General features: G+C 30.1%; 2 protein-coding genes across 5 annotated transcripts; one reads left to right on the plus strand and one right to left on the minus strand.

Moving 5' to 3' along the window:
* Positions 1–4,137: 4,137 nt before the first annotated feature.
* LOC139525541 (ankyrin repeat domain-containing protein SOWAHB-like) lies at positions 4,138–20,032 on the minus strand. The gene is made up of 7 exons (XM_071320953.1): positions 19,908–20,032; positions 17,737–17,798; positions 15,691–15,924; positions 13,527–13,697; positions 7,605–7,670; positions 6,804–6,905; positions 4,138–4,276 (listed from the first exon to the last, which is right to left on the minus strand). Exons 1-7 carry the CDS (start codon positions 20,026–20,028, stop codon positions 4,250–4,252), a joined length of 783 nt encoding a protein of 260 aa, XP_071177054.1. The 5' UTR covers positions 20,029–20,032; the 3' UTR covers positions 4,138–4,249.
* LOC139525543 (dual specificity protein phosphatase 3-like) lies at positions 14,570–25,473 on the plus strand. Of its 4 annotated transcripts, none has more exons than XM_071320960.1 (4): positions 14,570–14,661; positions 21,268–21,436; positions 23,609–23,832; positions 24,505–25,473. In XM_071320960.1, the coding sequence occupies exons 2-4, from the start codon at positions 21,282–21,284 to the stop codon at positions 24,735–24,737; spliced, it is 612 nt and encodes a 203-aa protein (XP_071177061.1). In that variant the 5' UTR covers positions 14,570–14,661; positions 21,268–21,281; the 3' UTR covers positions 24,738–25,473. The 4 variants fall into 4 exon arrangements, with proteins under 4 accessions (XP_071177061.1, XP_071177059.1, XP_071177057.1 ...); XM_071320958.1 differs by having other exon boundaries at positions 14,626–14,745; XM_071320956.1 differs by lacking the exon at positions 14,570–14,661 and adding an exon at positions 20,029–20,150.
* The last annotated feature ends 1,073 nt before the right edge of the window (positions 25,474–26,546 follow it).

A 26,546-nucleotide genomic window follows, 5' to 3' on the forward strand; every position in this document is an offset into this window, starting at 1 on the left:
GCTAAATATTCAAGTAAGACAATGATTTATGTGATCTACTGGTAAACAACTACATGAACAACTGAGCCATTTTGGTTCAAAGCCTCAATTTTTTTCAGTTTTTAAATAAGATTGGCCTCTTGGAAGAAAATTCTTAAAAGTAAATAGTTTATTCTAAAATTTATTTCAACTGAAGTTTTTATATGTAGATCCAGTGTACATGGTATATTGAAAATATATATCTCTCTATGTTTACAAAGATCTCAAAAAATTTTGTTATTTTAAATTAAATAATGTCTAGTTTTGTGATTTTTTTATGTCTATGTTTGGTTCATATTTTGTAATTTTTAAAAGTTTTGGTCTTTTGTTACATTTACTATGGATATTTCATGCAGATTAAGTTTTTTTTTAAATCTAAATTAAATATTTAAAAGGTAATCAAAATTGATTTAATAAAACTTACCCCCTGTGAACAGGATGGTACCAAGTATGAAAGAAAAGAAAACACATTCAAGATATTATTTCTTCATCAAAATCTAAACTTCACAGATTGTATTATGAAACAATAATGTCAATGACATTAAAATAAACAAATATATTCATAAAAAGAATCACCAAAAATAATGCACATCATATATTGTATTTATGAGTCTTTATTAAAATGCTCATTGTCTATATGCATGTCCCAAGTCAGGAGAGTGTAAGTCAGTGGTTGTTTTTAAAGTGTTACTGTATATAATATTTGTATTTCTATATAATATTTGTATTTCGTTCATTGTTTTGTATAAAAACCCTGCCTTTATTTTTCTCATTTAAATGGTTTAAATTTGTCATTTCAGGTCTTTCTTAGCTTACTGAGCAGTATTGGTTTTGCTCATTGTTGAAGGCAATACAGTGACCTTTAATGGTTAACTTCTATGTAATTTGGTCTCTGGTGAAGAGATATTTGATTGGCTATTTCTCGTTTCTCAGTTTTATATATAGACTAGACTGTTGGTTTCTCCCATTTGAATGGTTTTACACTAACGGAAACGATTTTTGGGACCCTTTATAGCTTGCTATTCCTTGTGAACCAAGGATCCGGTGCTGAAGACTGTACTTTGACTTATTAGGGTTTACTTTTATAAATTGTGACCTGGATGGAGAGTTGTCTCATTGGTGTCATTTGAGTCAATAAACTTATATATACTTACATTCTGTTGTGTCAGAAATAACATGAAATGAAAATAAAAACATATTAAAAAATAGAGAAATATCATCAAATTTTGAATTTTCCTTTTATTCTGTAGTAAGCAAGATTCAAATAACAAAATTATCTCCCCTGTATGAAATTTTCCAAATAACAAGATTATCTCCCCTGTATAAATTCGACAGTATACATTTCAGTTATTATTTATATATTGTATTCATGAATATTTAATGAAACGTAAATGTTGAAGTGCAATGGTGCTTTGCCAATGTGCTGTGATTTATACAAAGCCTGATGAAACATTCATTCATCACTCTTTTGTGACTGTAATTAAATTTAATATTTCCCTATTTACTGCAAAATTTAAAAGGCTATTTCTTTAATAATTGTAAAACTATTTTTTAAATCATGAATTGATTATCTGCTGTGATGTCATATATATCTATTTAAACATTCTATTCCTGACAGCAACCACTTATTGTAGTCAATGTCATTATGAGTTTTGTATTGATAGAACTACATAGGGCTGATTCCTCAGTTGTTTATTCCAAACCATTTTTAAGCTGGCTGTTCGGTGTTTAAGACTCTACTTTGACCTTTAATGGTTTACTTTTATAAATTGTGACTTAGATGGAGAGTTGTCTTATTGGCACTCATACATACCACATCTTCTTATACATCCTATATATATAGTCAATGTCGACAGACCATGGAATATTACAATCCAAAAAAAAATCTGGTGATCATACAATATGGATCATATCACATAATTTTACTTTGACCAATTCAGACACTCCTTATATATTGTAGATCTTTTACCCATAAAATATTTGTTGACCTGATAATTTTTCATACTTACAGATCTAGTGTCAGTTTCTACACCAGGCCTGGATAACAATAATTTACATACTTCTGGTTTACCATGCTTAGCTGCCCAATGCAATGCTGTCTATAATTGTACAAAACATTGCTTTAGAATATGAAATGAAAACTTAAAATCTGTACATAGGACAACTTTCTTTTATTATCATGAGTGATCTGGATAAATGGATGTTAGAAGATTCAAATATACCTTGGTTTATAAAATTTTTACAAATCAATTGCTGGTATGGGTAACTTTTTGCACTATCAAAAATATCAATTTCACAGAGGTTTTACATCAATTGGTAGGAATTTGCATATAATGGGTCATTAAATGTTCATTTTATATAAAACATCAGTATAAGCTGTATTCTGATCTTTTAATATAATAATTTGAATGAATCCATGTTGATAACGTCTCAATTAGATGTAAAAAAAATCTGGAAAATATAAAATCCTTCATATTGTGATTTTCCCATGAAATACTGTGGATTCATTTATTTTCGTGGGTACCAATTTTCGTGGATTATGGAAAACTTGCAAGTTCGTGGATATTTAATTTCGTGGTTTTGCCTAAGTCTACATACAAGCCTATAGACAATTTGTTATTCGTTGAACATTTAATTTCATGGTTCACCAGTACCCACGAAAGCCACGAAAATTGGTATCCCACGAATAATAATGAATCCACAGTATAGAATGGAGAATTTGCGTAACCCAATAAATAAATGAATGGTATTTCTTAAACTCTAGCCTAACATAAATATATCTAAATTACTATGCTGAGATCCCTCCTTGCCCACACTATTACTAATCCCAAGAAACTACATATGATTTTAATATACTTACATACTAATGTGTCAGGAAACACAAAGCAGTTAAAATAATGAAGTAACATGAAAAGAAACAAATACATGAATTAATGTTTTTCATTTGATATCTTATTGTTCAAAGTATCCTCTTTTTTGTCATTAATATATAGACATCTTTACAAATTTGGTTGGCATAATAATTATAATAAAAAAAGCTAAACTGAGTGTTGTAGGTTTCTTGAAAATAATTAAATCTATGATTGATTGATTGATTGATTGTTGGTTGCTTAACATCTAGTGGCAAATATTTCAAGCATGTTCAGGATGAACTAAAGCTTTGACAAATGATCTGTATTTTAATGATTTATCATCAATATCTTTTTATCAAAAGTAATTTAAGTAGAAATTCTAACATTGAATGTAGTAATACTTACACCCTGTATCATCCAAGGTCAAGGTCATGAAAAATAATATACAAAAAACATCAGTCAAAAATATATTTACAGATTACATTTTTATTTTTCAGTCTTGATATAGTATTTGAAATACTGTGAATTCATTAATTTTTTAGTTTTTGTTGGTACCAATAAGGAAAATTTGCATATTCGTGGATATTCAATTTCGTGGTTTTGCTGAAGTCTGTATACAAACCTTTAGAAAATTCGTCATTTGTTGAAAACTGAATTTTGTGGTTTACTCGTAACCACAAAATCCATGAAAATTGGTATCCAACGAACAATAATGAATCCACAGTAGCTCTTGCAGCGATATCCCCTTTTTGTGCTGATGCGGTGGAAAGTAATTTCCAATCAATCAATCTATTTTTTCATTAATCAGTAAATAATATTACTTTGTGTATCAATTTTTTTTTATGAAAATGCTTTAGTTTAACAGGTCCCAGTAAACAAATGCTAAAAATTCTATTTAAATCATCTGGTCCCAGTAAGTCATAAACATAATTGATTCATAATACTTTATTTTGTTTGAAGCATGAACTTTTTTCACCCTCAAAACCATACGGGTGTGAATCAATGTTCTTACAATTGGTCTGTTCAAATTAAATGCAATAGCTGAGAATTATTCAGTTAAGCTTGTGTTATAATGATTTTAAAAACAGCTTTCTATGCAGTACAGGTTATGCTCATTGTTGAAGGCCATATATATATGATGACTATCATTAAAATTGAGAATAGAAATGGGGAATATGTCAAATAGACAACAACCTAACCAAGAGTAAAAGGCCACCAATGGGTCTTCAACGAACAGATTGTTCACTTCACTGTCATTTGGTACTGGGTGGAGAGTTGTCTCAAAAACTCAGTGCTATTTATGTGACTATATTCATTACAATTTAACATGAATTCATAAAAGGTTTTTTTTTTTTTAATAAGCTAAAGTTGTAAATATTTCATGCTGTACTTACATTTGTGAAGTCCTGAAAAATAAAGGTGAATGCAGTTATAATTTATGTTCATATTCATTTCAATTTTTTATCTGTTGTCCTGCTTAATTTTTTATCTTATCATTACACAATATTGTTTTTGAATTAATGCCAGTCTTCCCTTCAAACAAGACTCAATGATTAATAACAGAAATTGCAAAAACATCTTAAAATGAATAAAATAATAAAAAAGAGAATATGTCCATTGGACACAGATGATACCCAGCTTGAATATATAACATTTAAAGAAAACTCAATATTGTAAAAGTGAAGCTAACAAAATTCAGACTTATTTTGAGTTTTGTGTCGATAAAAATTGTGTATAAGTGTCATTAAATTTGGTTAAGGCAAACTTAAGTTAGAGATTGGAAAAGAAAAATTCAGCAATTTTCCATTTGTAAAGGGGCATAACTGTAGAACTTGAAAGTGTCGCCCCCAAAATTAACTGGACTTTTATCGTGGTAATAAAAATTATAAGTATAAAATTCATAACGTATGGTTGAGGCATCGGAAACATAAAATTCAACATTTGTCTATTTGTAAATGAGCAGACTTTATAAAGGTAACATTAACGAAACCACTCAAATTTAAACTTGGTCTGTGTTTTGTGGTATTAAGCATATTGTAGAAGATTCACATTATTTGGTGCAGCCCAACTAAAGTTAGAGAAAGGAAGCCAAATTCAGGATGGAGTGGCGTACAGACATACAGAGTGACAAGGGTAAAACTTAATGCCCCCTACACTAAGTTGGGGGCTTAAAAAAGGATGGTTTTATCATTTTATACAAACTAAATTTGATGACTATAGGATTGAAGTTTTGAGAATATATTGAAAGTGTTCCATTGCAGATCTTCATATTCAGATATAGCAGACATCTTCCATAGCATTGTTAGACATATTTTTATAGGATTCTATATAATATGTCCACACAGAACCAACAAAAGCACATAATTTAATAGAGGTTTTAAACATAAGAATGAAACTCTATGGTTATGAGTTTATGACAAATAAGACTACTGTTAAATCATTTTACACTTTTAATCAGTACTCATTTTATAATTCTTATCCTTCATTCCTTCATTGTTTTCAAATTAAGAATATAATTTCATAAAAAATATTCTTAGTTGTTATCAGATATTAGCAGAATATAATGAATATAATGGTAATAAAATATTATTAGATACGGTAACATCATTTTTTTTTTTAACAAATCAATACAAATTTCACTACTATAATCTTTAACATTAGGCACTTATCTTAATATTGGATATTTGCAAAAAAAAAAATTTATGTATTTTCAAGGATTTCTCAAGAATCATTGTTCATACTGTTATAAAAGTTCACTATTAAAACAAGGAAACAGCTAAAGTACAGCATAGGGTAAGCATGGTAAGTATGAATAATATTCTTTTTAACACTAATTTTAAAAAATTAATACAAATTAAAAAAAAATATGGAAATAAAACGACACTTATACAATATGAAGCAAAGGAATATGAAGGTTTTATTTTGCATACTAATCAATAATTTGTATAGGCCTAATAAGTTGTCAATAAAACCTAATATAACAATAATGATAATTACATTATGGTCATGATTGTTATTATTTATTTATCAGATTCACACATGTATTGTAAATGTCCTGATATAAGTCAGAATAGCTGATGCCCTATGTCATAAATACTTGTAAGAAGACTTTTATAAGCTGTAATAAATCTTTATAATACAAATGTACCATCAACATTACTTATAGTTCTAAGGCATTCAAGAAAGTGGCATTGACAAAATATAATAGGAAAGATAGAATATTCCTATTGGAATATAAAGCGAAATAGAAAATTGGTTTGTATGAAATTCCTTTGGGATGGTAGGAAATTCTGTTTGGTATAAGTAAAAAAAGAAATTTGGCTGGTAGGAAATTATCATTTGAACTTATAATTTAACCTTGGCTAAAAATAACATGTTTATAGGAAAATTGAACCCAGGCTCAAATTACTATACATGGCAAATTGAACCCAGGCTCAAATTACCATACATGACAAATTGAGCTCAGGGTCAAAATAACATACATGGCAAAATTAATCTGGGGTCAATTCTCCATAGTGGTAAATTGACCCCCTCCTTGAAAACTCACTGTATTTCCTGAAAGTGAATGTCAAATATAAATTAGGTAAAGCATTAAAACTCTATAAAGTTAAATGCGTACTAATTGATATTATACACTTAGATACATTATAGTTTTATTAGTTGTTATTAGCTTTGAGCTAGCTAGCTGTCTGTAACTGTACTCTCAGATCAGTTCTTATTGTCTTTTTAGTTGTAAGTGATGTACAAATACCCTTCCAAGTCTGGTCTGTGTTAGATTTGTATCTGTTTGGTGTCAACCAGATGATTTAAGTCTAGTGTACAGACATTGGAAAATTCAGGAAATTGAATATCCAAAAATAAAAGTTTTTTCAATATTCGAAAATTTGTATTCATGATATAACTTAGATTTCTTCCAAGTTTTAAATATCTTACCCTAGTTTTTGCTATGAATGGATGTTTAGTTAATACTCTGTGAATTTCATGATATTCACCAGAAGAACATGTAACCAGCCATTCTTTTTGCTCTGGTGTGTACTGTAAACAAAATAAAAACATGTGTTACAATAATAGTTTAAACATTATTGGTTTTTTTACTTCCTGAGTGATAACACAAAAATTCATACTGTTCTTAAAGGAAGAAAAAATTGAACTTTTACAAGCTTACCATGTTTACTGACTACTGTAACCTAAATGGGATGAATTTTTTTTCATTTTGATTAAAATTCTTGAAAAGGCTAGTAAGTGATTTAATAATATATATAAATAGTTAGCATGTTTGATAAACAATTGATTTTGCTATCAGTAAATTAGTTTAATTCATATAAAAACAAGAATGTGTCCATAGTACAGGGATGCCCCATACGACTATCCTTATACATGTTCAGTGGACCTTGAAATTGGGGTTAATACTTTAATTTGGCATTAAAATTAGAAAGATCATATCATAGGGTACATGTGTACTAAGTTTCAAGTTGATTTGACTTCAACTTCATCAAAAACTACCTTGACCAAAAACTTTAACCTGAAACAGGACGAACGGACGCACGGACAACGAACGAACATACCAGAAAACATAATGTCCCTCTACTATTGTAGGTGGGGCATAAAAATCAAAATGGGAATTTTAGTTATTGTGATGATGACCCTGTTGCATTTTTCACAATTATAAAACATAAGATAATTTCTGAATTTACAGTATATAAAATATTAGAATGGCCACAATAAATGACTTACTGAAGTATAGCCTCCACCAGAGGAATGGGAATCATCATCCACATCATTCTCTTTGTTGTCTCTTGTCTGAAATATATTATAATCATTGTCATTTATTATGTTATCTACAAGTATGTAATTGTAATACTCTTTCATTTCCAAAAGCATCTATAATGAAGTAGTAAACTGCTAAAAAAGATCTAATCATGATAATGTAAGCTGCTCTGGTAATTAAATATCCTGTTAAGCAGTATAAGTTTTGTGGATTATCAAAAGTTGTGTATTTTGCATTTTATTTAGACAGGGTTGTCCAAGAATTAACTGTAAGGGGTGGGTAAAAATCATAAAATTATAAATATATGTGTTGTAGGGTTAGTAGCAACTTCTCAAATATCCTTGGTTTTAATTTCATATCATAACTGAATCGGTAGAAGTCTTAGAAAAAAGGACCTTTTAACACTGCACACCCATTAATTTTGGATTAATAGTGATTAGTTATCAGACTGTACTCATTACAAACATTTGAAGGTAGACATTCATAACTTGTTGAATGTCTAGAGCATGTAAGAATTTGTTCATCCAACCTTTTGTGCAATGTAGTTACATTTATTTGTGTACATGGCAGTTAACCTCACAAAAGCTAATTAAACATATACTCATTTAAGAAATCTGAGTTTGAAACAAATAGAACAGGATAATAATAAACTCTACTCTACTGTTGTCCAGGAACTGTTGCCATTAAACACGTGAATTTGTGAGCTACTTCTCACTTATGATACCCTGGCCACGCTTAAAGTATTTATATAAGCTAAACAGGAAGTTATTGAGTGATACATTGAAAAAGCATCACAAGGCATATAAACCCTGAAAACTAATTTCAGAAATCCTTGTAATGTAGTTCATGACAAAGACACACGGAAGATTCATTGAAAAATATTCATGGAACGGATGAACTGACAAATGGACAGACATATGTAGTTTTTTAAAGGGAGGTTTAACAAGACATTTAGAGACTTTTCTCATTGACAATCATAACACATATCCTTACTTTTGTATAGTGCACTCCTTTCCTTTATACTCTAAGATAGTTGTCTCATTGTTTATATAAACAGTATATATGTCTCACTTGATCTCATATTGAAGTTTACAACAGACTAATTACAGGACTTGTGTAAGTTCAAAATGTCCAATAAATTCTCTGTAGCGGTTAGATGCTGAGACAAATTGACACCACCAATACATATGTAATGATAGATCAGTAACTGCATTTGTACATTCTGATGAGTTATTCTAAACTTGAATGGGAAAACTAAAATGTTGTTTTTCAGTTATTATGGTAATACACATGTAGAACAAATCAGGACTATTTTAACTACCTTTTTAAGATTAACAATTTTTTTTGTTTGTTAAACACTGAAAAACCTGTTTATCAATGATGAAAAAAACAACCTAAAAGGGCTATACAAAACAATAAATGACTCATTTTAACCAGTAACCAGATGCTCTGCAGGGTCAGCTTTATACGACCGCAGAGGTTGAACCCTGAATGGTTGGGGCAAGTATGGACACAACATTCAAGCTGGATACAGCTCTAAATTTGGATTGTGATTAAATAGTTGACACAGCATAGGTTTCTGACACAGAATGAATGTGGTCTAATGAACTTAAATTTTTTTTTTGCCTTTGAGCAATTCACTATGCTGTTGAATATTAATCCTCTCAAAAAAATGTTTGAAGAAATTCTGAAATGAGAAATATTTAACCCCCCCCCCGCCCCCATTTTTTTTTCACATCCCACTTTCACTTTTTCCAAAACTGATCTCAATTCAAATTTCTAATGGAGTTTGCAACAATAACTACTCATTTAAATGCATCATAAAATATTAAAATGTAACAAAAGGTGCTTGTTATCACTGAATGGTAAAGATTGTTTTAATTTATCAGTTGGTAGTAAAAGTGAATATACATTGTATATTGTATAAAACAATGATTTAAGTTGACTCAACTACTATTCTGGACAAAGAAAGATAACTCCAATCAATTGAAAATTTCTTGCTATTGCACAATATTGTGCAATTAGATATTTCTGGCTATTGCGCAATACTGTGCAATTGAAGATTTCTTGCTATTGCACAATACTGTGCAATTGAAGATTTCTTGCTATTGCTGAATACTGTGCAATTGAAAATTTCTTGTTATTGCACAATACTTAAAATAACAATTTTGGATCCTGATTTGAACCAACTTGAAAACTGGGCCCATAAACAAAAATCTAAGTACATGTTTAGATTCAGCATATCAAAAAAGCCCAAGAATTGAATTTTTGTTAAAATCAAATTTAGTTTAATTTTGGACCCTTTGGACTTTAATGTAGACCAATTTGAAAACGGGACCAAAAATTAAGAATCTACATACACAGTTAGATTTGGTATATCAAAGAACCCCAATTATTCAATTTTTGATGAAATCAAACGAAGTTTAATTTTGGACCCCGATTTGGACCAACTTGAAAACTGGGCCAATAATCAAAAATCTAAGTACATTTTTAGATTCAACATATTAAAGAACCCCAAGGATTCAATTTTTGTTAAGTTTAATTTTGGACCCTTTGGACCTTAATGTAGACCAATTTGCAGAGATGCAAACAGTTTTTTTTTCCTGTCAGACATTGGGGCCTACAGGGTACGAAGTTTTGCCAGACCCATCACATTTCTGCCAGACCTATATTTTTACTCAAAATAATCTATGTAAAAACTTTGTAATATATGTCTATAAATAACAATGAAATGTAACTGTTTCCTGTTAAGGGGTTTCCCGAATTTTTCCGCTAAAAAGCACATGGCTTTCAACAATTGTAAACAAAGCATTCAATTTGTGATCATGGATTACAGCTTTAATTAATTGAATTTGGATATAGATATTCAACTTAAGGTACAGTCAGGCAATGTTTTTACTTTTTTCTGGATTAAAACTAATTTGAAAGAAAAGTTTAAAAAATAAAATATATTGTGAATATTCAGTGACCCATTGATTTTTTGAACTCTGCTACGGAGGTTAAAGTTACGTCATTTTTCAAACCAATGGTGTGTATTCTCTGTTAAATAACTGCGTTTGATATAAATATTTCAATAAATTAACGATGTCAAACATACGATTTCAAAACTGAAATTTATACTGCAAAAGGTTTTATTTTTATTTTTTAAGGAAGGATATTTGGAAGGTGTCAGGCTATAATAGTTATCATTAAAACAGTTTGAACTCCCTATTTCTATTATGTAATCGAAGCCTTGAATGTTGTTCTATCTAATCATGCAACGTGGTTGTAAATTCACAATTTTATAAACAAAATACTCTGCCAGGACCGACGGGGAATTAAGTTTTGGCTGACCCAAGCAGACAAAAATATTGACGGCCATCAGGTCCTGCACAGCAACGAGTTTTGCCGGACCTGCATAAATTCTGCCCCTTAGGTCTGACAGGTCCGACGATTAGTTGCATCTCTGAATTTGAAAACGGGACAAAAAAATAAGAATCTACATACACAGTTAGATTTGGTATATCAAAGAACCCCAATTATTCAATTTTTGATGAAATCAAACAAAGTTCAATTTTGGACCCTTTGGGCCCCTTATTCCTAAACTGTTGGGACCAAAACTCCCAAAATCAAACCCAACCTTCCTTTTATGGTCATAAACCTTGTGTTTAAATTTCATAGATTTCTATTTACTTATACTTAAGTTATGGTGCGAAAACCAAAAATAATGCTTATTTGGGCCCCTTTTTGGCCCCTAATTGCTAAACTGTTGGGACCTCAACTCCCAAAATCAATCCCAACCTTCCTTTTGTGGTCATAAACCTTGTGTCAAAATTTCATAGATTTCTATTCACTTAAACTAAAGTTATAGTGCGAAAACCAAGAAAATGCTTATTTGGGCCCTTTTTGGCCCCTAATTCCTAAAATGTTGAAACCAAAACTCCCAAAATCAATCCCAACCTTCCTTCTGTGGTCATAAACCTTGTGTCAAAATTTCATCGATTTCTATTCACTTTTACTAAAGTTAGAGTGCGAAAACTAAAAGTATTCGGACAACGACGACGACGATGCCAATGTGATACATGTAGCAATATACGACGAAAAATTAAAATTTTTGCGATCGTATAAAAACACTTGCTGAAATCACAAGATTTAGAACTTAACAAAAATGCATGGATAATTGGTTACATATTTCTTGAGGTGCTTATAAGAATGAGGATGAGAATCAAGACAAAACAACAATGACTCTTGGAAATTGAGGCAGTCAAAAGGTCACAAAATATTGTCAAGACAAAGATTCTAAAATGGCAATAAGACGTTGCTATTAAATACTGTAAAGAATGAGAAAATCAACAAGATGCACTAGCCAATTCACATTTTACATGTATGTTAAAATGTGTCATGCAAATAAATGCAATTATCATATAATCTCTAAAAAACATTTTGAACACACAATTAGCTGTGGTCTTTGCATTTAAATTTTGTACTGCATTTTATTTGGGTAGTAATCGTAGAGATTTTATGTTTAAAACAATGAAAACAAATTTTGAAATGTTAAGAAATCTATCATTTTATATAGAAGCCTGCAAATTTGCAGCAAATATCCACAGACTGAATGTTCATGCTTTTTAACTCTTTTTTGTGAGTTAGCCAATGCATACATAGGTTTTGCTCATTATTGAAGACTATAGGGTTTCCTATAATTGCTTTAACATCTAAGTTGTATAGACATTGACGGAGAGATGTGATTGTCGGGAATCATGCCATGGCACATCTTATAGGCATTTTAACTATATCTATGAAAATGTCATAATGACCACTTTTATAAGTTGTTGCTTATATTATCTAAACGTTAAATACATTCATTTCATCACAATTAGATTTATATGATAAGCAATGCATTGATATAAGTCTAGCAGATATAATGATAAACAATGAATTAAATGACTCTTTAAACATATAAGAAAAAGCAGTCTGGACATAAGACAATACATTTTTTTCAACATGTTCATAATGTGTAGAAAAGAACAAAAGGAGATATAAAGTGTACATCAATGAGATAGTAACACAATATAATAAAATGCAGCTTGATAAGGCCACACAAGTCAAACCCTGAACATTTGGGACAAATATGAACATGATGAACAAAACAGGTCTCAATTTTGGATTGTGATTAAATAGTTGAAGCAGCATAGGATTCTGACATGGTATGGATGAGGTCTAAGAACTTAAAACTTTGAAATTGGAAATTTACCTATCAGTGTCCAATATATCAAAGAACCCCTAGAATTCAACTTTTAATGAAATCAAATAGAGTTTTAGTTTTAGACCCCCATTTTGGACCAACTTGAAAACTGAACCCAAAATCAATAATCGAAATACATGTTTAGATACAGCATATCAAAGAACTCAATGAATTCAACTGTTAAGGTTAATTGGGGTTTTTTTTCTAGATTTTAAGCTCCTTCTTAAATCATTTCCAGATAACTATCAAAAAGTTCATAAAAGAATGTTGTTAAAATGGTAGTATATATATATATACTGACTGTGCTTCATGACATGTCTATTTTTATTTGGAGTATACTGTGAACTTATCTATTTTGTATGTCATTACTGGCCTCCTTGTGTGGGAATTTCTCACTACATTGAAGACCTGTTGGTGACCTTCTGCTGTTGTTTTTTTCTATGGTCGGGTTGTTGTCTCTTTGGCACATTCCCCATTTCCATTCTCAATTTTATTCTATATATATAGTTGCCATTGTTCAATCTAGCTCTACTAGGTAATAACTTTGTCAAGCATTATTCATAAATGTTCGCTATTTTTACACATTATATTTTAAGTATAGGTATATACATGTATTTACTACAAAAAATAATATAGGAAGCTTAACTGGAAGAAAAATGTTTACATGTCTGGTGATATCCTTTCGTCTTAAGTTTGGTTCACTAGTAAGCTGTAATTCACTTTCCGACTGTATTTTGTTCAAACGTTTGGCCCAATCTTTTACACTGATGACAGAATCATTGACATCCTCTTTTGATTTGGACATTTGCTGAGGATCTGAAGAATTCTGGGAAGTCTGAAAGTAACAATTGTTAGTACAAAACCATGCATTACATGTACATGTACATAAACATTACACAAAAGTAAAGTAAATAGATGTACCGTAGTTAATCTACTATGTTGGAGCATTGAAACAAATGTTTACATGCAGCATATTTAGACATATTTTAGCTGTAAACTGTACACCTACATTGTATTTAAATTAATACTTCATGTAACATATGTAATAGTGTAAAGAGAAGATAATCGCAATGAAATAAATTAAATCATCTTAGACTCTTTTCAGAGGTATATAACCAAACCTATGTTTATTGACATAAATTGAAAGTATTTTAATTTTCTTATTTGCTGAAAATTGCAAAATTACCAAATCAAATATCCAGAAAAACACATTGTTTTCCTGAATCCAGGAAATTGGTTCCCACAAAGAATGGAATCCTCAGTAACTACTTATCTGTACCACATTAAAAAACCAGTATATATACATGGTAGCATGCATTTATTTATATATAATGTATGTACCGTTACCCCAGTATTAAAAATAGAAACATGCAAGTATTTGAATATATTTCACAAGATACACACAGTGACACTCAAATCACTCCAAACAGACAAATTTTCAAATTATATAAAATGTTTCTGCAATCATGGCAATATACAATTTAAAAGATCTTATTTCTATCATTTTGCAAAATTTCTACATTTGTATTTAAAAACAAACTTACTTTTAAGCAGTCTTTTACCCTTGTAGCCAATGATTGCCACATTTTATTATTAATTAATAAAATATAACATATATATATATGTTACAATATGATTTTAATGAATTCTATGTTGAATCACAGCTGTTACAATTGTAAATTCTGGTCAATACACCATATAAAAGTATATTTCTCATTATTGATCATACATTGATAATCTATTTTTAGTGATATAAAGGAACACGGCAGTACACTGTTTACAATCTTATAGTAGTTATAGTAGGTAACATTTTTTTTATATTTGTCAGGATCTTACTAAACATGCTAGAAAAGACTTAGTAACAAATGGATGCAGTTTCTCAGGTAATTGATTTATTTTACCTTCATACATATGGTGAATGATGGATTTGTTTATTACCTCAATAACTGATTTTTTTATTATTACTATTTTTCATATTTTATTGTATTGATTGATAATGAGCATTTTTCATCTTTAATCTTAAACTACGCAGTTAAAGGTGCCTCTTCAGAATTTAATGCTATTTCAAAAGTTTGTCATCTTTTTCTCTTTCTTTTAAAAAAAAATGCATGCTCTTCAATGAAATCATTTTTAATTAAAGTTTCATATCATAGGCATATAGCATATACATGATATCGATACATGTATATAGCTACCAAAGTTTGATGGCACATACATTAAAAAAAATTCCAAATCAAAGAAAATGCATAAAAAATGTATGATATGAATATCATGAACACATAGACTCTATAAATTTTTTAAAAATCTGTATATATAGCTACATATGTATACAGCTAAAATATATGAACTGAAGTAAAAAAGTTTGATGCTATATCTACATGATTACACATTACTATACACTATGATTGATGCCCATACTTACTGTAGATAATCTACATGATTACACATTACTAGACACTATGATTGATGCCCATACTTACTGTAGATAATCTACATGATTACACATTACTAGACACTATGATTGATGCCCATACTTACTGTAGATAATCTACATGATTACACATTACTAGACACTATGATTGATGCCCATACTTACTGTAGATAATCTACATGATTACACATTACTAGACACTATGATTGATGCCCACACTTACTGTAGATAATCTACATGATTACACATTACTAGACACTATGATTGATGCCCATACTTACTGTAGATAATCTACATGATTACACATTACTAGACACTATGATTGATGCCCACACTTACTGTAGATAATCTACATGATTACACATTACTAGACACTATGATTGATGCCCATACTTACTGTAGAAGATGTTAGAGATGAAGCAGAGAGTGTGTCCATACTTCCTCTCAAAGATGATGTCTCAGAGTTACTGTCTTTAACACTTAGATGACCATCACTTTTGACCTTTGACATCCCACCACCATCAAAGTCATCTCCAGAAGGTTTGTCTGGAGGTTCAGACATAGCTCTATCAGTCTGATTCTCATTGTCAGGTCTATATCTCTTCTTCAAAACAAGAACTTTCTCTCCTTTCTGCAAAATGAAATCAAATAACAAATAAATTGATTCGCCGAGTGCAGTTGGATACAACCGGCTGACCCGGCCGCTTGAACTTTTGACGCATACAACAATCCCTTTTCTATTGGGGCGTCAAATATTTTGTTTTATGACGTCAAAATTTTACGAGAACCTGTGTGATATCCAGTAATGGCGGACAAATAGTGATAAGGTGTATTTTAATTAAACATTTGACACATGATAATAGGTTTCTGACACAGAATAACTGTAGTCAAAGAACTTGAATTGGTTATGTGATTTGAATTTATATACATTTTTTGCTTTTGTGCAATAAACTATGCTGTTGCCAATAGACCACCCTCCCCATCACCCAAAAAAATAATTACTCCCCCCTTTTTTTGGCCAAAACAAATATATTTGATGAAATTTTCTTTTTAATTTCTGAAATCTTGAAAATAAATTGTCCCCACTGCTCAATTTTTTTTAAACCTTCCTCCCCTTTTTTTCCTAAAAAAAGTCTTTCCCTCAAGATACATGAGAGTATGATCATAACCTCAATTCAAATTTCCAATGGAGTTTGCAACCATAATAACCCACTTTAAATACATCATAAAAGTCTTGAAATAGAAAATGACATACATTATCATGGCTAAATTTGATATCCTTTATCAGCATTTTGAAATTAGAAACTTCTTAAAATAAATTGACAGCTAATCACTTCAAGACAATACAGCATTGGGGATAGTGTATATTTGTCAATCAGCAATATTAATGTAGCAGTTCTTAGAGGACATGATATACATGTATTCCAACTCAACCATTTTTGTCAACTGTCCTTTTACTTTCTGCTAACCCCTCTGCCCATATAGCATATATAGTATTGCTCTATGCTTCTTCATTTTTGTCAAGCTTTCCACTTTTGTTGAAAAAGCTAGACATAGCGATCCTCTACATTCCAGAGGCGGCGTCCACTAATATTCACTCTGTTGTTTATGTTTTTTAAATTTTAATAACTTTCTTGAACTATCCTGGATTTCTACCAAACTTGGACAGAAGCTTGTGTATGGTCATAGGATAGTATCCAGAAGTAAATTGGTAAAAAATGAAAAATATTTTTTTTTCCGTATTTTACTTATAAACATGCACATGATAAATGAACTTTCACTCTAGATCTGTGGACAGGTGGTTAAAGTTTTTAAAATTTTAGTAACTTTCTTAAACTATCCTGGATTTGTACCAAATTTGATAATCAAAAGCTAGTATCTACTCTAGTAGGAAATTTTGTACCTTTTTATCCATATTTTACTGAATGGACTTAGATTTTCTTCCAGTTAAAAATGTATATTAACATTACATAGTCCATGTAGTCTGCAGTTAAACTTAAAGATTTAAAACATTTATTTGATTCATAAACTATCTTGGATTTTTACCAAACTTGGAGAGAAGCTTCTTACAATCAAAAGATAGTATTGAAAGGAATATTTTTATTTTATTTTTTTCTAATTTTTTTTTAGCCTGTGATTAACAGCAGAAGCAGACAAGACACTTGGTTCCACAGAACCCTTACACATTTTTTTATATGGAAAACTACAACTTTATCATGTTCAAAATGTTTAAAGAGCAAAAATAATTTCATCTACTAAATAAAAACCACTAGAAATTTACTGTAGTATTTGAACAATATTTTATGATATACAATGTATATCAAATGATCAACATGATCAATGTTCCAAGAAGTGTGTTCTTGCATTCAACAACATTTTTCTATGAATACCAGTACAACTGTCATGACTGTCTGAATTCTTGCAAATTGACTTTTCAAATTACCTCATCTACTTTAATTGTTGCTAGTGTGTTGACATAATCTTTGAATTTCTCTCTGTTCTGAACTGAAAAATAAAGATATACAAATGCAAACTCAGTAGTAAATACAATTTAATTGAGCAGACTGATATACATACATTGTATTAAAGTATGTCATGTGTATTATTGTGTAATTAGTATTATCAAATATACATGTATATATCAGACCATTAAACATGTTAAATATCAGCTGTTTTTCTATCAAAAGATGACTTACACCATAATATTTCTGAATTCCAGAAACAAATCTAATCTTCTAATTATTTTTTTAAACAGAAGTCTTTATGTACATATTTCTTCTGAAGTTATGAAATAAAAGTTTATAAACTTTAAATATATCATGTATACATTGTGTATGTCATAGAATTGTGAATAGAAGATAATTATGTAAGTGATGCCTGATCATGACTGTATTTACACACACATTAAAATTGCCAAGGGGAGACAATCTACAAATAACAGGCTATTATTTGAACTTGGAATTATTTTTAATTATGGAATTTGCTTGACTTCTTGTTATTGAAATTTTCAATAAATTCCACGTTTATTCTGTACTGAAATGTTCTGTGCTGCGCACAACACTTTCTATTACAAAGAAAATAGTATTTTTCAATAGAATGTACTGTGCCGCGCACAACACTATCTAACCAAAAGACATTGTATGGAAAGTGTTATTAACCACTCAAAAGATCATAATACAAAATATTACATGGAATTTATCAAAAAATTTAAACACAAGAAACTATGCAAATTCCATAATTAAAAATAATTCCAAGTTCAAATAATAGCCTGTTAAATGTAGTATGCATGTTTTGTAGCTCAATACAGCTAACTAATACACATGATACATGCATATATGTGCATTTAGCTTATCTATATCATGATTATATACATGTTATCTCAAACTATATAGATTTACTGAACTAAAAAATATATTACACATGTTATACACAAAAAATGTAGTTAAACCTGATTCTCCATTATAAAATCGTATTTTATTTATATTTACATGACATGCATAACAGTCATATAGTTAAGTATACAAGTAAACTATTTTGGAGGTAAACATGGTAAAGTTATTAATTACATATAGACAGTAGACATTCAGGTTATAAAAATAATATCTACATGCATGTACAAATGTACATTTGTATACATGTACATTGTACATATTATCTTCTTTTCTCGAATTTCTCTTCACTACAATTTCATGAATTTCCTAATTAGTGTTTTATTGTAGGTCATCAATTTATACACATGATATATGACCAATGTTATTTCAACTGATTGGGCAGAGCTTACGTTTTAATTTGCATAAGGACTGTCTATTTGAAGATGTATGTGATAAGGATGATTACCACTATAATTATTATTGATTTCTTATCACACATCAGATTGATCAGTGTCACCAAAGAACTAAGTTGATTTGGGACAAATAACTAGACACTACATTGAAGAGTTTATCCCAAAACACCTGTCTTTAGATGGCCTGGTCTTTAATAAATGAACCGGTTAAACCCCACCCAGTCAAGTGAAATAAATCAAGTAATAATTGCCTCGACTTTTTAACTCTAAGTTTAATTTCGTGGACAATGAAAATCTTTTTTGTTTTGTTAAATATCAAAGGATCACTGTGAAAAGTGTCCAAATACAAATATATGACATGTATGAGAAAATTAAGGGTGGCGATAGGTGAAACTTGCATAAATGAATAGATAAATGAAAAATAAACAAAGGCGAGTATCAATTATATGGATCACCCAGTAGGCTCTTAAAGTAACGAAAGGGCACATACACTTTTTGATATGGGATGATCATTAATGTCCCATAGCCCAGCTTGTCAGAGTAATCTTGGTTGTAATCCTTGTGACTAAATGTGGAACTGGAAGTACGAAGATAGACGGACAGATTACATTTTCACCAATTGGAATAAGGAGGAAAGCAGTATTCACAGAAAATCAACATTCACAATGTGAGAGACATTGTATTATATGACTCTTGTCTGGTGCAAAGGTTCAAAATGTACATTGACTATCCATTGTTATAATTTGTGCTAGTGAGTAGTGTCAGATGAAGATTATTCAAACGCGCCCAATTTACACTCATGGCACTAAATCTACTGCAGCCTTTCATACCTTTGTATTCTGGATCATTTAAAAACGTTTTAAACTTTGTAACAAGTTCGTGATTTGTCACTTTACATCCATTTTTAATGATAAAATCTTTCACAATTTCTTCTGTAAACCCGGAAGCCATTTTTGAAAACTAAACACGGAACAATACCGGACCAACTATCAACTGAGCTGTGTTTTCGATTTTTGCCTTTTTTGGCACAATTATATTGATCACCAGATATCTCGATAGTTTGTTTGCAAAGGGTACACACTTGTTTGTATAGTAGTCGTTAGATGTAATATATTTAAAGTAATTTACACTGAAGATATGAATTTTTTAACCCAGTTTGTATAAAAAGGGGAGACAATTCTAAACTTATCCTATGATATTAATTTAGTTCACTAATGATATTTCTTACATTTTTTTATTTGGAACATTTATTTACAACAAAATTCTAGTTTCTTAGATAGATATTCATTTTATCGATAATTTCCGTCACAAACAACATATTTTACATCAATAAATCATTCTTATTTTAAAATAGAAGGGGTAAACATTATATCATGTTCATCTTTATGTACAATGTTGTAAGACATATAGAATATATATATATATATATATATTTAACTAAACAAAGAAATCTAATAATTTTATTTCTTTAAAAAGTATTGCAGGATTATGTCGTTATATATGTTTTATTCTTACCAAAACATTTAATACATGTAATAAGAGACAGACAAATTTTATGAGATAGTCTGGTACGTAATTGTCAAAGCGAAATTGGGGATGTATTTAACATGTTTAGTAACAAGAATTACTTGAAGTTGGCAGGATATTTTGTCAAATTGACCAAAAAAATGTAAAACACTATTTTAATTTTAAGTCTTACAAGTGCTTTGAAGTACTTCAGTACTGGCATGAAAATACGGATTGTTTGTGTTATTAAAAAAATTTCTGTAACAAATTGTTAGAAATTATTATAAATTAAGGAATGTATCTCCCTTATGCTAAACTCTGATTCCTTTCACGGATTTGGCTATACTTTTTAGACCTTTTGGATTATAGCTCTTCATCTATTATATAAACTTTGGATTACAAATTTTTTGGCCACGAGCATTACTGAAGAGACAAGTTTTGTCAAAATGCACATCTGGTGCAGAAAAATTGGTACCGTTAATGTTATTATATACAATGTATGCATGGGTATAACCTTTTTTGTTAGGATTGATCATTAAGATTTTGTTTAGTGTTGGTGAAAAAAAAATTAATTTAAAATGCAATAAACAATGATAAATGTCCACATCTCTTCAAGATTTAGTTATTTTAACCCTAGACCTAATCATAATTTGTTTATTTAACAGTAACTGTAATTGATTTCAGGTTGATGTACCTTGATGACCTATAAAATAGTGAATCTACAAAACTGGGCAAAGCAGTATGTGTTGGATCCAAACTCACAAAACCGGGGCAGTAAGTGTGCTGTACCTACTGCTGGGGGAAATGAGAATAATTACAATGAAATATATCCTGGATTATTCCTTGGAGACAGGTATATATTTATTCTTTTAATACTATAAAAAAGAAGATGTGGTATGATTTCCAATGAGACAAGTATTCAGAATTGACCAAATGTTACAGAAATTAACAACTATAAGTTACTGTTTGACCTTCAACAATGAGCAAAGCCCATACCGCACAGTGAATTTTTTTTTCAGAATGCATACACAAATGCAATGAAATTTTATTTCTTACCAACCAACCAATATTGACTCGTGATTGTATGAGGCTGATTTGGGTATTTTTATGAGACTTTATAAATGTAAGAATTTTGCATGGATCTATGCCATCAAATATGACAGTATGGATTTGGTTTTACATTCAGAATTGACAAAATGTTCAACAATGGGGAATGTTTAGTTATTTTTACAACTTAACTTCATCAATGGAAACCAAAATGATATTTTATTTACACATTTACTTGTGAGTCTCTGTTGGAAGAGATGCTTGTTTGATTATAAGGAGAAGATGAAAAATAATCTAGAACTCATTAATCAAAAATATTTCAACAGTGAAAATTTACCAAAAAAAAAAATAATTAAAGTCGTGGCCTTATGTCCAATAGGCGGTCTCACTAATTAGTGACAACAAGAATTTTAGCGACAACAAGCGTCAACAAGCGACAAGAAGCGACAACAAGAATTATTTTAGCGAAAACAAGCGACAAGAAACTATTTAGCGACAAGAAAACATTTTTTTTTAATTAAAATTAATTATTGCAATAAATATTAAAAGAATATGCAAAAGAAAATGATTTTAGCGACAAGAAAGTTAAAATTGATTGAAAAAAATGAAACATTATTTACATAATATTTTATCATCTATTATGATTAACAGCCAGTATTACGTTTAATTATTGTATTGTGAGATTACTTTTCCTTGTGTTTTAGAACATATTATTTATCTTATAATTTGTTTTTTTAAAACTCTTTTCGTGCAATATATATTAAGCTCGCAAAATGAATTATTTGTGCATCATTGTCCTGAAAATATTGTCACAAATTGTGAAATACAAAGAACTGAAATCAAACAGGAGGAAAAGAAAATTGAAATGTGAATGTTTTCATCTTTTTATTTGTTTATTGCCTCATTAAACGATATTTATCATGTTTATGCATATTGATTAAAGATGAAAGGAAATTAATGACAATCTTGAGTTTTTAACAGGTGTTCATTATTTACAATGATTGTATATTCTGGCGCGTGTAATTGTATAGTCTGACGCGTGTATAAAGTTGAAGGTGTTAATTGGATGTTAATGTAGCAATAAAACAGGGGACAGGCGACTCGTACTAGTTAATCTCATTTGATGTTCCACATGTTTGCTTATCAAAATGGGACCACCATGTACAAAATGTATAAATATTATGTTAGATAGGAATGTACATATTACTATATAATGACTAAAAATAATAAAAAAAAAAAAAAAAAAAAAAAAAATATATGGACCCCAAGGTAGAACCACGTCCTCGTCGTGGGGTATGGAAACAAGCTTAAATAATAAAGATGGCAAAGCGTGGCTGAGAGTTCTATAAATAAAGCATCGAATTGACATAACAAGAGTACACTTAGAACATAGTATTAAGCAAATGAATCAAAATATTATATTCCATTATGCCCGCTCCATATATATCTCCATTCGTTTATTCATACTTTTACTTTGATGAAAACAGATACATACATTATCTTATACATATTCTTCATATTTAAAAATAAAAAAAGAAGCTCAATCTCTTTCTTTTTCACAAATGTTAAATTTCTTCATCTACCAATATACTAATATAAACTTCACAATCTCTTTCTTCCTCACAAATGTTTTATTTCTTTGTCTATCTATATATATAATAAAACATTTTAATTAGACATATTAGCTCGTATATTTAAAAAAAAACATTAAATACAAATTTCTTTATATCTAATAAAAAAAAAATGTTTTCTTGTCGCTAAATAGTCTTCTTGTTGCTTGTTGTCGCTAAAATAATTCTTGTTGTCGCTTCTTGTCGCTTGTTGACGCTTGTTGTCGCTTCTTGACGCTTGTTGTCGCTTCTTGACGCTTGTTGTCGCTAATTAGTGAGACCCCCAATAGGGGATGAAAAGGATAAGTAAAGTAAAGAAAATTTACAGTATTGACTTTATTATGCATGACATTTATATTTTGTTTTAGGAAAATAGCCATGGACAAAAACAGCTTAAAAGATCTTGGAATCACACATGTAATTAATTGCGCTCAGGGTCAAAGATCAATATTTGTTAATACAGATGCCAAGTATTACAAAGACATGGGAATCAAATTTTATGGTATTAAAGCATCCGACACAGAGTCCTTTGATATATCAAAGTTTTTCAGGCCTACTGCAAATATTATACATCAAGCACTGGAAAAGGGAGGTATGAACAGTTAAAAAAATTTTGGTGTTTTTCAAGCAATTGCTTTCATGTATAGCCATCTTTGTTACGTCAGAACGATCAAGTCAAAATTTTGAGCAGATAAAACTGATTCCTTGTCTTAGCTCTATCATTCTAAAAATCCTCTGTATGTTTTCTTATGGAATACATTAACTTAGACAGCTGAAAAATGTTCATATGTAAATGTTTTTTTGTATTTAAAGGGACAACTGTTTGATTTATCAAAAAAAGTTCCAGGCTGAGTGAGAAAGTGCATTTTTTATACCATTGATTTCTTTCTTAAAACGTTTCATCAAAATATTGAAACATGTCAGTTAGTGATTTAATATTGAAAATTTGACTGAATTATACCTTATATGGTTGTTTAATAGATATAGGAAGATGTGGAAAGTTATTTAATTCATATTTCTTTTCTTAGAGGTCAAGTTGCTCTTGTTGATTCATAAAACCCTTCATTTATTCATAAAATTATAGTAAAATCACTATGCACATTTCGAGATCTGGAGACAATGTCAAATGTCATAGTGCTTAACCATCATTTTTTCATTTAACAATTAGATCTCTCTATCAGTGACAGTGTACCAGTTTGATTGTTTTCTACTATTAGTAGACAATTTGATAATACATGTAATACATTATACCTTTATTTTGTAGGTAAAGTATTAGTTCACTGTGTGTCAGGTGTTAGTAGGTCTTCTACTATAGTTATTGCCTTCTTAATGTTGAAACGAAGAATGACATTCCGTGAAGCTATCAAGTCGGTCAGAGAAAAACGATGCATCTGTCCAAATGACGGCTTCATGACTCAACTATGTGTCTTACATCATGAACTGTTTGGAGTCCAAGAACTTCCGAACAGAAGAAGTCATAAATGTATTATATTGTGAATATCATAGATGTGTGAAAAACTGTGTGTAGTATTTGAAAATTGTAATTGAGTGTATATGTATACTATATATATTAATCCATATATTGATAAGGGATTAATGAGGTTACCATTAGGGGTAAACAAAGAGGCCTTTTCCGAATGATGATAAATCAAGAATGTTTTCCAAATTATCTAAGAATTGTAAGTTGGAAAGCAAGTGCTTTTGCATTTTTAAATGTATAATTCAACGATAAATCGTAGAGATTTTAGGGTCATACTAAAAAGCGACTGGGAGCACCCGCGTGAAGAAAAAAAAAACCTGGGAAAAGAAAAAGCGCCCAGGGGAACAGAAAAGGCGCTTGGGGGAAGAAAAAAAATGCCCAGGGAAAAGAAAAGGTGCCCAGGGAAAATATATAGAAATTGTATTGGCATGAGACAACTTTGTGTTGATGAAATAAGTTATGCACATTGATTTTTTTTTAAATTTTAGACAAAGTATTTTGCAAATTCAGATAATAGACATTTGTAATAAAGCACAAAAACAAATATGAATGTTATTTCGAAAGACAGATAATAATGGATCACAGCTAATGCTGAAGATTTATAAAAGGTTAGACATCAAAAGACATGTTTTTCAAAAATCGATATCAAAATGAAATGATATTAACTTTATAGAATTAAAAGAGTTACACATTATTTAAGAACGATAAAAGTGACATGCACATGTATATCAGCATCAGCAAATAAAACAATTATACTATAAAATTGAGAAAGGAAATGGTGAATATGTCAAAGCGACAACCACCCGACCATAGAGCAAACAACAGCCGAAGGCAACCAATGGGTCTTCAATGTAGCGAGAATTCCCGCACCCGTAGGTGTCCTTCAGCTGGCCCCTAAAATATGCATAATAGTACAGTGATAATGGACGTCATACTAAACTCCGAATTATACACAAGAAACTAAAATTTAAAATCATACAAGACTAACAAAGGCCAGAGGCTCCTGACTTGGGACAGGCGCAAAATTGTGGCGGGGTTAAACATGTTTATGAGATCTCAACCCTCCCCCTATACCTCTAGCCAATGTAGAAAAGTAAAAGAATAACAATACGCACATTAAAATTCAGTTCAAGAGAAGTCCGAGTCTGATGTCAAAAGATGTAACAAAAGAAAATAAATAAAATGACAATAATACATAAATAACAACAGACTACTAGCAGTTAACTGACATGCCAGCTCCAGACCTCAATTAAACTGATTGAAAGATTATGTCTTCATCATATGAATATCAGGTACAGTCCCTCCCGTTAGGGGTTTAGTATCATACTATCATAAAATATATGAGAAGAACATAACCCGTGTCATGCCAACAACTGTTTTTTTAGAAGTAAATGTGTTTAGTTCCGATGCAAAGACCCTATCAGTGAATCAATGTTAAAGCCAAAACATGCAATCTTTAATGACCTGACAACAGTATCGTAACTATATCCCCTTTTAATAAGTCTATTTAAAGGTTTTGTTATACTTTTATGCATGTTAAAAGTAGGTATTTGGTATAAAACAAACAACATTGAATCACTGATAAGCGGTCATGGTTTAAACATTTTAAGACCCATTGGTGGCCTTCGGCTGTTGTCTGCTCTATGGTCGGGTTGTTGTCGCTTTGACACATTCTCCATTTCCTTTCTCAATTTTTTTGGTTTTACAAAAAAAATATAATAAATTTTACAATTTTTACGGCATATTCCACTGGGCGTATGACATTTGCGACGATTTTGAAAATTTTCATTCTTTCATTTGCGCCGATTTCATTTTTTCATTTGCGC

This window comes from Mytilus edulis, chromosome 5 (assembly GCF_963676685.1).
Source record: "Mytilus edulis chromosome 5, xbMytEdul2.2, whole genome shotgun sequence".
Classification (NCBI taxonomy): Eukaryota; Metazoa; Mollusca; class Bivalvia; order Mytilida; family Mytilidae; genus Mytilus; species Mytilus edulis.

What these genes read in the sequence shown, in the direction of transcription:
- LOC139525543 (XM_071320960.1), top strand. Translation starts at nt 21,282, where the DNA reads ATGACCTATAAAATAGTGAATCTACAAAACTGGGCAAAGCAGTATGTG. An exon ending in GGATTATTCCTTGGAGACAG is followed by an intron (nt 21,437 to 23,608) that starts GTATATATTTAT and finishes ATTTTGTTTTAG; the next exon opens with GAAAATAGCCATGGACAAAA. An exon ending in TCAAGCACTGGAAAAGGGAG is followed by an intron (nt 23,833 to 24,504) that starts GTATGAACAGTT and finishes TTTATTTTGTAG; the next exon opens with GTAAAGTATTAGTTCACTGT.
- LOC139525541 (XM_071320953.1), bottom strand. Translation starts at nt 20,028, where the DNA reads ATGGCTTCCGGGTTTACAGAAGAAATTGTGAAAGATTTTATCATTAAA. An exon ending in GAAAGGATATCACCAGACAT is followed by an intron (nt 7,671 to 13,526) that starts GTAAACATTTTT and finishes AATATATTTCAG; the next exon opens with ACAAGAGACAACAAAGAGAA. An exon ending in CTGGTGGAGGCTATACTTCA is followed by an intron (nt 6,906 to 7,604) that starts GTAAGTCATTTA and finishes TTTTGTTTACAG; the next exon opens with TACACACCAGAGCAAAAAGA.